The sequence below is a fragment of the Anas acuta genome, chromosome 5, assembly GCF_963932015.1.
Source record: "Anas acuta chromosome 5, bAnaAcu1.1, whole genome shotgun sequence".
Lineage (NCBI taxonomy): Eukaryota > Metazoa > Chordata > Aves > Anseriformes > Anatidae > Anas > Anas acuta.
The window spans coordinates 47,863,526-47,877,589 of NC_088983.1; the positions used below are offsets into that span (position 1 = coordinate 47,863,526).

Genomic DNA, 14,064 nt, shown 5'->3' on the forward strand with positions numbered 1-14,064 from the left:
TGTTGCAACCAGCACCCAAAATAGCTGGTTTAAAAGTAGTTCTTCTGTGTCAACAGTACACTACATGCACATCCCTTGTTACAGAAGAGGGACTGGCTGAAAAGAGAGGGCAAGCTATTAATATTTACAGAAAGCTATTTGTCATATCAAGAATAAGTTGCTTGACAGTACTATTACTGAGAAAACAGAGTCATCAAAGCTGGACTCAAACACTCATACACTTGGTAATGAGCACTAATAGCAAATCAGATTACATTGGATCAGATTAGAGCTCCTGGAGAAACTGTCAAACATTTCCACAGCTGTGTAGAAGATTACACTGATTCCAGAATAAAGAAGAAGGGCAACCAAAAATTTAATTTGCCTTGGCTGGAAAGCACAAAGCATCTTCCAAAAATTCTACGCAAATTGCTGTAAATCACCTACAGTCAGGACAGCCACAAACATTTTGTCACAACATTCTTACTCTTCAAGACATGTAGACTAACTCACTGCTTTTTAAAGCAGTTTAATAAATCGTGAATACTTGCAAGCAACCCGAGAGTTGTCAGCTACTCGACACATATTCACACACTGTGGCTGTGCACAGCCCCTGAGAAAGGCAGCCCCATGCTTTGCTGCTTCACTTCCACACTCCCTAAATGTGTGTTTGTTCCTGTATGTCCTGGTGACCGACACCTTTCTGAAGAATCGGCAGAAATGAATCATTTTGTTCTCGTTGTCCTGCTCTTTCAGTGGAAATCAAGTCAAAAAGCTCAGCACTGAGCACTCCAAAGCCTCGAGCTCCCTCTGCAGCATTTTGGAAGGAATCGTCTTGCCTCAAGGAACCTATAAATTACGTGGTGAGGAACTGGATCATTCATAGCACTCAATTTCTGGGAAAATCGCACTGAAATCCGAGCTGGTCTACTAAATCATTTGTATTAAATTTTATTCTAATGTGGAACCGTTATGATCTGTTGACCCTGGCAAATATTTTCTTTGCTGACCCTGCCCCAAACCACTTTCAAAGGAAATAACTGGAGGAAAGCACATTCCTTTGGTATTTTCATCTGTGAATGTGTAGAGTTAACAGGCCAGATTCAGATATAACAAAAGGGGCCACTAAATCACTATGCCAGACATTAGAAGTGAATTTAAAAGCATTTAAGTGGTGATTTATATCTTAACTAAATGGTGATTTATATCTTTTAGTTCCATGTTTGTTATTAATTTAGACTTCCTGAGAATTACATTGATACATAGGATTACTTTCACACATCTTCCTACAGCAGTGCTGAATGTGACCACTAAGTTCATACAAACCCCAGCTGATGCTTGTCAAGTGACAGAGAAAAAGGAATAAATTATGCTGATTTAGACATCCTTCATGTAGACTTGTCTCTGAATTTGGCCTGCTAATATCACCAGGCACAAGCTAGGTGCCAAGTGATTTGGTTCCACCTCACACTTTGTTTTGAAGTTATTTTTCTTGGCAATATTAAAATGAGATTTTAAACTGAATTTTATACTTTTTATGCTGTTATTAGGATTTATATCTGCTTTCTAAGTTAATTCACACACTGCAACTCTATTTCTTCTTGGCATCATACTACACTTTTTTATTCATGCTCATTCCTCCACATTAAAGAATCTTCAGGACTGCAGAGAGAAAATACAACCCTCAATACAGGAACAGCTCATCCTAGTTTATGTGACCCTGCAACAAGTTAATTCCCTCCAATTTGCAACAATTAGGGACTCAAAAAAAAATAATATCTGCTTTAAACTTGTTTAGTCCACAAATGGCTTTCATCCATGTAGCTAGTTCCACTTACTGGCTTTCTTGATCATGGACAAGACTGGCTCTGTGTAACAGACCGAAACAGGATGCTGAAAATCTAGCAATTTTATCTAAGGAGGGCTTGTGCCTGTGGGAGTTTTAGAAATGTTTTGGGAGTAGGAGTTGTTCCTCAAGTTGGAATGTGAGACTGGAGAAGGAGATGTGGAAAATGATAACTCCCAAGTTCGTGTATCTGAGACTGCAATCTCTTTATGGCATGGACCAAAGTTCTGTTTGTGTGTTGCAACAATAATAAATTAAAGGATGCACTGGGAACAACTTAGTAATGGGATAGTTTCGGGAATAATCCAAAGGTAGTTCAGGACTTTCCTTGTTCCTATCTATGCTGTGCAGTAAGCCTCTGTGGTTGCTCTGAACTTTGGAGACCTACAAAACAATGTCATGAACTTGAACTTTCCCTTTCAAGAAAAGTTCACAACCTTTCACCTTCTAAAAAATTGGCTTTAAGACATGGAGACTTAAAATTTGCCCTACTTCAGTTTTAAAGGTCAGAAGTTATTTCATGTCACAATTAACCTTTGTGAGCAACAAGGCCCACATGCCAAGTCCGGTGTTTCTCGGTTAAGGCTTGGGTCTCTGGGGGTAGCAGAGGCAGTGCGTGGAGGGCAGAGGCTGCTTTCCCTGGTGGCTGCCAGAGATGCCATGGCAATAGCAGTGTCTCTTTGGGAAAGGGTCTCTGATGCTGCATTTCTTGGTCTGTCAAGTCCGTTCATCAATAATTGCCCTCCTTTCCCCCATCTGCAAAAAGAAAAAGAAAAAAGCTTCCAAAATAACCCGTGTAGATTTAGGTGGTAGGTAAAAAAAAATAAGTAAATAAGTGATAACTCTCACGAAAAGGCTAACAGTTCTGTATTTAATGGGGAATCTACAGATCCCCCAACCTGGGCACAAACACATTACGATTACAGCTTAACCGAAACCAGGACGCAAGGAGCTGGCTCTACTTGTGCAGCAGGCGGCGGGCAGCGTCAAACCTGGCTCCAAGCACACATTTTTAATTCAGTACCACATAACAAGGCAGTTAATCTCCGAGGTATTTAGAGCACTGTGCGGCTCCTAATAACAGACCAGCTGGCAGCGAGCACGGCGACCAGCGTTTCGGTGCTGTCAGCGCCTCGGGCACTACCGGGTGGCAGGGAGCTCAGCAGGCTGCTGCCTGCCTCTGACACCTCAGCGGGGCGACTCGGCAGCAGGAGCCGCAGCCCAAACACCCCACACGGAGACTGCTGACACCCGTGGGCTGAGGTGTCCGGGCACCCGCAGGCGATGGGGGCGCTTCCTCGTAATTTTTTATTTTAAAACACGCGGGGCCCTTTGCTGCCAGACGCCGCCAGCAGCGCCCGCCCGAGGGGCGGAACCGCGCGGCACCAAGGCGGCGGCCGCCATCTTCTAGGGCTGACAGGGAGCCCGCTGCTGCCATCTCGTGGCTGCCGGCGGCCGGGAGCAGGGCCGGGGCAGCAGCGCTCCGCCGTCGCGGCGGGGCGGGGGCTGGGCTTTGCTTTGCTTCGCTTCGTTTCGTTTCGTTTCGTTTCGTTTCATTTCTCGTCCCTGCAGTGCCGCGGAGCCGCTCAGCGGAAACAGGAACGAAAGCCGCCCGCGGAGGCGGGACTCCGCCAGCCTTCCCCTGCCGCCCGTGTCTCGCCCGGCGCCGGCCCCCCTCTAGGCCTCGGCACCATGGACCCGTTTCTGACCCTGCTGCATTCCTTTTCCTCGAGCCTGTCGGCCGCGGAGCTGCGAGAACTGAAATTCCTCTGCCGGGAAAAGATTGGGAAGAGGAAGCTCGAGTCTGTCCAAAGCGGCACGGAGCTCTTCAACTTCCTCCTCGAGCAGCAGGTGATATCAAGCCACGATGTGGACTTTCTCAAAACGATGCTGAAGGCCATTAAAAGAGAAGATTTGGTTACGCGGCTAGAGCATTTTGTAGAGGAAGGAGAAGCTAATGTGCCTGAAGATCAACCAGACGTGAATGAGAAACGTAGGTGGATTTTCTTATTATTTTTATTTTTTCCAAAATAATCACAATAAGTACATACACATCCTCAAGACATGGGTCTGCTTGGAGCACGGTTGCCTGCTGTGGATGAATCCGCTGCTAACAGTGCTTCTGCTACTTAATTGCTCCACAGGACAGCGTTATGTCCTGCAAGAGTACCATGAGGGCAGCATATGCTGCAAACAGCCTGCTGGAGTGGAAATTACTTCTGTTACGCCTGATGGTCACTTGGATGTTTGCTATATACTTGGACCTCCCGGTATATGCAGTGGCTTTTCAGACATGATGTGGCATACAGCGTGTGTAATACAGCAAAAGTAGTAGCATTTTGCTTAACAAAAATCTTATCTAATGTTACTTTTGGAAATCCATCATTAACATTGTTTTTGCTATTTCAGGTCTGCAGAAGGTAGCTATTGAAGTCATATGTGAAAATGTTGGGAGAGAATGGAAAATGCTGATGCGGAAACTTGGCTTTTCTGAAGTGAAAATGGACAGAATAATAGCAGCCAATCCCCTTAATTTGAAGGAACAATTGGTTCAGTCACTTCGAGAGTGGCAGAAATGGAAGGGGAAGGATGCAAAGGTGACTGACTTAATAAAAGGTCTTCGAGACTGTAACATGAACTTGGTGGCAGACCTAGTTGAACAGAAGCTCGTGCAACTGAACATTGAAGCCAAATGAAATCAGTGTAAAAACTCATTCACATCTGTGATGTGAAAGTAAAAAAGCAGAAGTGCCTTCCCATGTTCAAAACCAAAATCACTGTCATTGGTTCTGTTAATTCTGCAATTCATTCATGTGCCTTAAATTAATAGCTTAATTTGTGGTCAGATTAAGACTAACATAAAAAAAATCATTTCGTGTAGTGCTTTGCAGCTGATGCTTCCCTTTAAGTGATATTAACATTCAGAATAACTAAATTACCCTGTGTAAAAATTCTTACACTTTAGTTCAGCCTCTCACCTGAAAATATTACTAGCTTTATTGCAAGTACTTCTCAGATAACATCTCTGTGAATGCATCCATGGAACACTTGTGAGGGAGCTGTAATCTAAAACTTGATAGCTTTTGTTTGTTTGTTTTTGTTTTGTTTGTTTGTTTGTTTTTAAAGTGGCCTGTTTTTAGTGTGAAAGGGGTAAGGAGGTAGAGCTCTTTGCTGTGTAGCGGTTCTGTTTGTTTTAGGTGGCATAAGATAATATCGTCCATAATCTGTTGAATACCTTTGCTATCAGTAGAAGGATACTAAGAAGACTGTAACCTCACTCTGTAAGATGGCAGTGCAAAAGGCGTAATAACTATTTTAGTGATGCTTTTTTTGGCAGAAAATATGCCCAGTTTGAAAATGAACATGTTGAAATCAACTGTCTGTATCAAGTGCCTTCATACACAGAATCAGAATGGCAGAGGTTGGAAGGGACCTACAGAGGTCACCTTATCCAGCTCTTTTGCTCAAGCAGCAGCACCACCTAGAGCAGGTTGCCCAGGACCTTGAAAATGTCCAAGAAGGGAGGCTCCTCAGCCTCTCTGGGCAACCTGTGCCAGTGCTCTGTCACCTGCAGCAAATAAAAATCTTAAAGTGCTTCCTGATATTTAGATGGAAAACTTCACCCTGAAGGAAATGTTCTCCTGAAAGTACCAAAGAAATTTTAAACATCTCACAAATGTTTACAACAGACTTTTTTTTTTTTTTTTAATGCTTTGAATGTTTTAAGATTCTTCACATCAAGTCATCTTGAAGTAGGATTGTTAACTGCAAATATCTTTCTAACTACATAGATAGATACCTGAAGGGAGAGGCTTTGTTTTTGCTACTGTACCTGTGTGACTTAGCCCCTTTCAAGTTCTCATTACACGGTGCTATTATTATGAAGGCTGGGCATCAGAATGTAATACATCACTACTCTTTCTGACACTCACAATTTTCAAGTTTTTCTTGAATTTGGGGATTCTAGCGTAGAAGGGAAGCTGCTGAAATGTGAACTTAACTTTTTATTAGAGTTTTTTATTGAAAAATGCATGTGAGAATCATTTTAATTCTAGTGTGCTCACTGTCAGTGATGATATACAAGCAAAGGAGCAATGGGTAACACAAGTTTCCATGTCTGTTTTTTTGGCATGTGCAGTTCTTTAAGTACTCCTTCAATACTTTGTCAGCATCAGTTGTCAATTCCTAAGTTGTGGTAGGAGATGAAATGCTGCACTTCAATTAGATGACTAGCTCAAAAGTTTTAGTGACTGCTAATAGGCTTGGTCTTTGTTCTACAGTATTTAAATAAAATTTTCAGACTTTTTTCTTCCAGCATCTAAGCTATCTTTCTGAGCAGAATGGAAGATAAATTAGCAAAATGAGTTATGTTTGTGATGAAGCAGCTCTGCAACAGTTCCAAGTTCAATCTGTCCAGTGTTTTCCTTACCTACTTGTCGTAAGTTTTCTGGTTCACAGAAGATAAACATAGCAGGAATATTAAAAACTATACTGCCTACTACATAGTATCAGGATGTTTTAAGAATCAATAGGAACAGCTGTTTTAGCCAAGTGCTCATCTGCAAGAAATGTTCTGCCTCAAGATGCAAAAGTCAAGGATTTGTACATAATGGATGTTTGAAAACAAAGACCTAGACTGCAGCCATCTCTTAGTACTTCAGGACCAATTAAAAACTATTTTTATTAAAGATTGAAAAGGTTATTGTGAGAGGAACAAAATCAAGTGGAACAAAAACTTTTTATTGGGAGGGAGTGTAATTCATAAAGAAATGCGTTATTATCTGGTCAGCAATCTTTATTTTCAAAATCACTATTTTGGACTCACTTTTATAGCGAGAATTAAAGTTTTATACTGTATAATTTTGTGCATATTTCATTAAAACTATTTCTTTAAATTAAATGGAACTGTTTCTTTGTTTTATAGAATTGCTGTCTATGAAAGGGATCTCTAATTAGGAGAAAATAAATGCTAAGGACACTTATAAAGAAAGGAGTGGTGCTAACCAGGCCTTCTATTACCATGTCACTCTCGGAACATCAAAAAGGAGAAGGGGAGAAAAAGGAGAAAAAAAATATTAATAAATGCAGGAATAGCTTTCGAATGGTGTTGCTTGGGAAAAATTTTCTGCCAGCCCTTAGGAGCTTAAAATTGAGCGTGATGTATGCATGGGAGACAGGCCTTCCGTGAATAACTGTATTAAAATTGTTTTCATTATTTTTCTCCACTAGTCATGCTCTGGTAAGGGTGTTGTAGTTGTTTTATAATTAATTAAAATTACACTTTATGCCTCTTTTCTAAACCTGCAGGGTTCTACAGGATGTGTTCAGAAGTTAAATTGATAGACTCTTTGGTGTTCCCTGAAGTCTGTGCTAGCACTAGAGTGTTAGTGTGTACTTAAAACTCTGAATGCATAGGGCACATGACTTTGCCCATTTTATCAAATTCTTTCTCCAATACTCTGCAATAATGTCTGCCTGCATATCTGCTTTTTTTTTTTTTTTTTTTCCTGATTTCTCTTGAGAGCCTTTGTTTCCTCATAGCCTTCAAAAGACAGCACATCAAAACATGCTGACAATGAAAACTACTCTCTCAGGAGAACTCTTATTTTGGTGGATTGTTTTTTTGGGTACATTTGCAATCTCTGAGTACTTGCTTGCTATTTCCCATGATGCTTGAAAATATCACTAATTATATACTGCACATTGTGATGGCATTTTTTTTCAGAAGTCGCTTATTTTCATGACAGAAGTAAAAGAAATTTTCTAGACTTTTAATTAAAATTACTCATACAAATTGGTTGCTGTGAATATTTTGAATGCAATGTTTTATATTCCTTCTTCTCCGTTCCCAAAACACAGGCAGCTGTACTTCCTCCAGCTTTTGTTTCAGTCCTAAAGTAATTGGCTACTTTATGAAATCTAATTGCTTTGTTTAATTGTCTAGCACAAAAAACTGAGTAATGCATGCTGTATCTGTATCTGTATCTCAGACCTCTCTCTAGCACTCAGCATGTCCTTAATTCAGACTCTGGCTGAGTGGTTTTCAATTTGAATTTAATTTCTAATCGCTGTCTTTGTCTCTTCCATAATTACTAAAAGTTAGTTTGCACTATTCTTCCAGTCCCCTGCATAGATCACCTATGTTCTTAAAATATGTTCTAGCATGGAAAACACGTTTCCAAGTTGTTCTCCCCCTTTGATTTATTACTTCTTTCCTCTGCCAATGTTTTTATCGCAAGTTTTAAGGCTGCACTGGTAGAATTGCAGAAACTAGTTCAGTGCCTCAACTGTATACCATGAGAATAGGAATTACGGGTGTCAGATGAGAGATGTGGGGTTTTGATGTCTGCAAGCAATGAAAGTTCAAGGACTTTGGAAGAATCTTTGTCTTTATAACAATTTTCCTAGCCAAGGATTACTTAATGTTGAGAGGGTATGTTGCAATGGGTTCTGGGAACTGTAGGTTTAGAAGAAAGGAAGCACAGCTTTGCTCAGCTGCCAGGAAAGTTCAGAATGAAAAGACAGGCTCATGGGGGGGCGGATCTCTGTGGAATAAACTCACGGGCACTCTTAATAAGTGCATTGGCGTAAGTTTCTTCCGCAGAACTATTTCTCCCACTGTTTCTTCTCAAGAACGTTATTCATGATTTCTTGAAATAGTTGGGTTAAAAATAACAGACATCTGTTCTCGTAAAATTTTATGTAATACACATTATTTTACTATGTTAAGTTGGTATTGCTGGTTGAGTTTAAAGTCAGCAGTTCCTGTGACTGGATAAGCATTGGAGGTTGAGATTTTTTTCATTGTTATCCAAATAGGCCATGTGCACAGTCCTAGTTGTTGATGGTGACACAGTTTTCCTTTCTTTCAGCTTGGAGTTTATCAAAGGGAAGGGTTTCTCTGTTTCTCGCAGCTTACAATATTCTGGACAGCTTTCAGTCTACAGAATAACCAGCTGTTGTAGCAAAGTTAAGGTCTTGGAAAGCATTCTCCAAGACTCTGAAGAGATCAGTATATAAAAATATATCTATAAAGCCCTTCCTGAGGACTACATTTCTAATACAGCATAATATGTACTTTTGCTAAGAAGAGCAGCTTAATTTCAACTTTGTATGTCTCAGGTCTCAAGAAGTTGTGAAACTGGCATTTTTACTTCATGGCATTCAAGTCTTCAGGACCAGGCTGTTCTGCTGTGTAAAACTTCGGGGGGATAAATATGGAGCATCGTCATGGAGATGTATAAAGCCTTAAACAGGACTTTCCTGGTGTTGGCTACACATTTACAGGTGACCACTTGTACAGAACTTTTATGCAAAGCAATAACCTTGCAATTAAAAATGCTCTCAATTTTTATAATGTTTGCATTTCTGCTTCTTAATTCCGTAATTCCTAATGATCTCAGCAGCACTATTAGCTTTAGAAAATAATTTTCAGAATTTAATGTCAGTACTTCTTATTATGATCTAACATCTTATATGACTTTAAAACTTTTTCTGTGAGTATACACACACAACCTGGGGCAAAGATTTGCCCGAAGTGGTATACGGGGACCACATTTCAATACACAAGTGAGTAAGTGATTTTTTTTGCAAACCTGGTACCAGATATGTGTACAGTGAACATATAAACTAAGGAGGGTTTTGTATAAAAATTAAGCTACTATTATTCTCATTAACCTTTTGAATTTTTGATTATTAATGGTTTTTCTTTTAGTTCTACTCAATAAGAACCTCATTTTTTTTCCCATTCTTTTTCAGAACTTGTATTTTTTTTTTTTATGAAATAGGATCCCACACCTATATCCATCTGTTAAATAAAAAAGAAGTTAGTATCTGAACAACAGAGCTAAATGCTTATCTTTTTTTTCCCAACCAGTAGTCTCCCTGAGAGGCACTTCCTGTAGTTTCTAGGCATATTGCCAAATTTTGAAAAAAAATACAGGGCAAATGGGAATGAAAAGGGTGCAGCACCTGGCAGGTCTGGGCTATGGTTTCTGGGATCTAACTCCTGTATTTTTCTTGATGCCCTGCTAAGTGGGGGCAGAATTTAGTCACGACTTCCTGGCTGTAAAGTCCCTGGTGTGTGAAACCCTGGTTGGCTGGAATTGCCCTCAAAGCCATTATTCCAATGGCAACTGCTTTGTGCTGGAGTGCACTGGGCATGTGGCTGCAGCATGCTACCACCTTCTGGCTATCCCAGCTAGCTGAATAATGTTTGGAAGCTGTTACTAATTGAGAGACTTGCTGCCATCTCCAGTTATTGACCATGTCAATAATCCCAGCTCCAAGTGCAGGAACATAAAGCAGAATTCCTGACTTAATTTTCTCCCTTTGCTGCCTCACTGGAACAAGACACATGAGAGAGCATGGGCCTAGGATTAAGGAATTGACTTTTGACATTTTTCTAAACACCAGCTGAGCATATGGTGCTTCCATTTCTATATCTAACTTGGGCTGTAAAATTCAGACTTGTGTGTCTAACTGCATGTTTGTGCATGAAGTAACTAATATGTATGCAGATGAATTAAAACTAATGAGAGCTAAAAACAACAAAGCATACATTTCTAGCTAACGGCTACTTGCAGCCCTGTTATATGCTACCTCAATAAGTGGACTTGATTATATATATTTTTCTTTATAACATTTTCACAAAAAAGAAGTCACTTTGCTAAAGAATGTCATGTCTCCATATGTGAAACGTGTGATTCATTACATCAAAATGGTAAATGTCACACCTGGCCTGTGAATGTCAAGGGATATTAAATGTTATAGTATGTTATAGATAACTATCTGTAAGCCCTTTTGTTCTATACAGTGTTTTTTTTTTTTTCCTTTCATTTCCTGGAACTTTATTGTTACTAGCACTCCAGCCCTGACTCACTCCGAGCTTTTACTCACACGACTGAATGAGACCACTGAGGTGAGCCAGAATTTGAACCCGGTAGTTCAGGGTTGGCAGTGTATTATGCTAGTCTAACATGAGTACCTGACTGTGAATAGGAGACACCTGCAAACGGTGGATTTGGCTGTAAGAGTGATGCTGTAGATGAGGCCCTCCTTTCCATCCTGGTTCGGCATGGCAGGATGGTGTCCAGCTGCTTCTGTGCCTCCCACCTCCTGCGCTAGCCAAGATCCCAAACAGCCCCTGAGCTCTTCATCCGTGTAGGTAACTGATGCCATGCTCCCTGCAGCCTCAGTGGGTAACTAGAAGCAGCTGGAGCATGGCATTGTACACTCTGGCCATCATTTTCTCCCTAGGAATGCCTCCTACTTTCTCCTCACGTTGCTTAAAGTGGGAACAGGTGCAGGGATCTTTGTCAGGGTGAAAGATCATCAGCCCTGGGAATTCCTGATTCTCGAGTAGTCATTCCTTCTGGATAAGCTACTAAGTAGTGTGAGAAGAGCAGGTCATTCTGGAGACTGAAAGCCTGAGACAGATTTCACCTCTCTCTTCTCTGTCATGTGAATTAAGGCTTGCAGAAGCATCTAGGCCAACAGCCTCAAAGTAGATTCCACTGCAAAAACAGCTGGAATGCTCACCTATTTTTAGTGTCAATCAACACCTTTGAAAGCTCTGACTTCTCTTTCACACATAATGTAATGTAATACCATTGCTAATGCATTTCCTAGATTAGTATTCTTACAGCTTTGTAGAGGATTATTGTTATTAGGGATGTATTTAGGTCGGCCTGCATTTTAAGGGGGACTGTTTTAGTAACCAGAGACTCCAGCCCTGCAGAGCCCTGCCTCCTGTGCAGGACTTGCCTGCGAGGTGAGATGTCTGCTGCTCGGGTTTGAGCTGTGGGGAGCTCAATTTGTTTTATGAGGTCTGAGAACTTCCCATGGGCTAATTCAGGTGAATTAGAGAAAGAATTATGGAGAAATTAGATCACAGTTTCTTTTGCTTAAATGGCACCTAAAGTGCCTCATGGGCACTATTCTATTTTCTCCTTTAAAAGGTTACTTTCATCCCTTATCTCCCTCCCGCAAACTCATACCTCCCTGCCTCCCCCCCCCCCCCCCCCCCCCACACACACACACACCATTAAATGTTGAATAATTATAACACAGAGGCCTGGGGGAGGACAAACACTGGTTTTCTTGGTGGTTTGAAGACGACTTTGACATTGCTTGAATCATCCCTAGTTATTCAGACAGCCTGATCCAGTGGTTTTCAATGTTTTCAGATAGGATAACAACAGACTCAAGTAGGGGAAAATGGGCACCAGTAGAAATGCCACGGTACCTGCAAGCAGGTCAGGGAATATCCTGTTTTTTTGAAATGTTATCACATCACATGTTACAGCAGCATTGGCAGCTTCCTGTTTTTCCATGCAAAGAGAATCAATGGGCTGTTGCTGGCTGAGAAATGCTGCCAGCTTCTTTTGGTCATGTGTTTTGGTATTAGAGGTGCCGTTCTTGAAAACAGGCAAAACAGTTTCTAATAATGCAACCAAACTGAGCCATAGGAGCTGAAAACAAAACTCTGTGCACTGATAAACCTTGTGAAGAACTACCTGGTGTATGTGTATGTAGGCTTTTCTGCTGTGTTTTGGCTACATACTGATATAGGTAAGAGATGCTGTCTCTATGAGCACTTAAAATTGGCAGTCCCTTCCCTGTTGCAGCTACCATACACCTTGACCTTTCTGCAGAAGGTATGATAAAATAACCCGATCTGGCAAAGTATCACTGCATTTGTTACCTGAAACTTTAAACTGGCACTGTAGATTTTGGTTGGTATGAAATTTGACGGATCTTGTTACAGCATAAATTTGGTATTGAAGAATGTTTTTGGTTGGATAACTTCTACTGAATATTCCCCTTCCTAGCTGATCTATAGCAGGTAAGTGCAGTACATAACTGCCAACTTTTCATGCAGGGAACATAACTGTTTGTACATGGCTTAAAGATACATTACAATCCAACTTGTGCTGGGCTATCTTGGTGAAAGAAAATTGTATGATTTATCATGAGACAAAGAAAGTGTTAGACACGAAAATGTTGTGCCTCCCCAATCCTGATATGCTTGTGTATGTGTATATATACATCTCCATGTATATATGTGTATATATAGCATGTGTATGCATATGCATGCATGCACACACCCTTAAATAAAGTTATTTGATACAATCTGGAAAACAAGACTTTCCTGACAGGGCTATTTCTCAATACTGTTTCTCAGACTTATGTCTACCACTTTTAAGCTGTATACTACTTCTGCTAGAAACAACTGTGTTGTATTTTTGGGCCAACGCTAAATATGAAGTACAAATGCAGGGCAAGCTGCTGCATCTTCAAGATTAGGCAGAGCAAAAGTGATTTTAAAACAGTTTCATTCTCACAGATTTAAATGCAAAAGTTGGCTTAATTCCTAGTATACATTAGAGCAGTGATTGTTTACTGTTATGTTCAGCATTTTCCCTCAGTGTAATACTTTAGGCCAATAGAAATTTGTGATGCTGACATTAACCCTCTGTTCTTCCCCCCCGTTACTCTTGCTCTTGCAGGCAGCAGCTGTAGACACTAGAGAAATTCTTCAGTAAGCACTGCGCATTTTAGAAGCAGCATACATGACCAAAGTGAACAGAAAAATCCCTCCTTCTCCTTCTGCACACTTTAAATTGGGTTGTCCATGGCACACGTGCCGTTCACCCCTGAGCTGCAAGCAGCGCAGCTCAGCAGCAGTGCCGCTTCACAGCCTGTCAGTAAATGATTAAGGCAGAAGATAGGTGAGTCTCAGCCACTTCAGTCTTTGGATTCACTGATAAAGAGTACAAAGAACAATTTAGCACCAAGTTCCTTGATGGATTTTGTGATGAGGGCAACAGTTCACTGAACTGAAACTGCCAAACTATTCTCATCTTGTCTAGACTTAATATTTTGTGTTGGTATATGAAGAAATGTTAACAATTCCCGGAAGTTTTAGGCAGTATCTTCTAAAATTGTTTAAGGGACAAAAGGGGGTTATGTTTATTTGGATTTGCAAGAGGATCTGACCTGTGCTTGGAGTGCTGGCTGGCTGACTGTGTGCAATGCACAAAAGCAAAGAGCAACGTTCTCTACCTCCTTGCACACATGCTCAGGTGTGTTGTGGCAGCTTAACTTACAGACCGAAGCTAGAACCTGTTCGTAGGTAAATATTTATGTTGACTCTTTTAAACGTGAATTACAATACAAACATATGGTATGGTCAAAGTGTCTTTAATATGAACTGTGTTCAGGAGAACAAGAAATTT

The 14,064-nt window shown here is 40.7% G+C and overlaps 1 protein-coding gene across 1 annotated transcript; it reads left to right on the forward strand.

Moving 5' to 3' along the window:
- Positions 1 to 3,188: 3,188 nt before the first annotated feature.
- Positions 3,189 to 6,477, forward strand: FADD (Fas associated via death domain). The gene is made up of 2 exons (XM_068684589.1): positions 3,189 to 3,818; positions 4,235 to 6,477. Exons 1-2 carry the CDS (start codon positions 3,518 to 3,520, stop codon positions 4,519 to 4,521), a joined length of 588 nt encoding a protein of 195 aa, XP_068540690.1. The 5' UTR covers positions 3,189 to 3,517; the 3' UTR covers positions 4,522 to 6,477.
- The last annotated feature ends 7,587 nt before the right edge of the window (positions 6,478 to 14,064 follow it).

Coding starts and splice junctions, on each gene's coding strand:
- FADD (XM_068684589.1), top strand. CDS start 3,518: ATGGACCCGTTTCTGACCCTGCTGCATTCCTTTTCCTCGAGCCTGTCG. Junction 3,819..4,234: donor ACCAGACGTGAATGAGAAAC/GTAGGTGGATTT, acceptor TTGCTATTTCAG/GTCTGCAGAAGGTAGCTATT.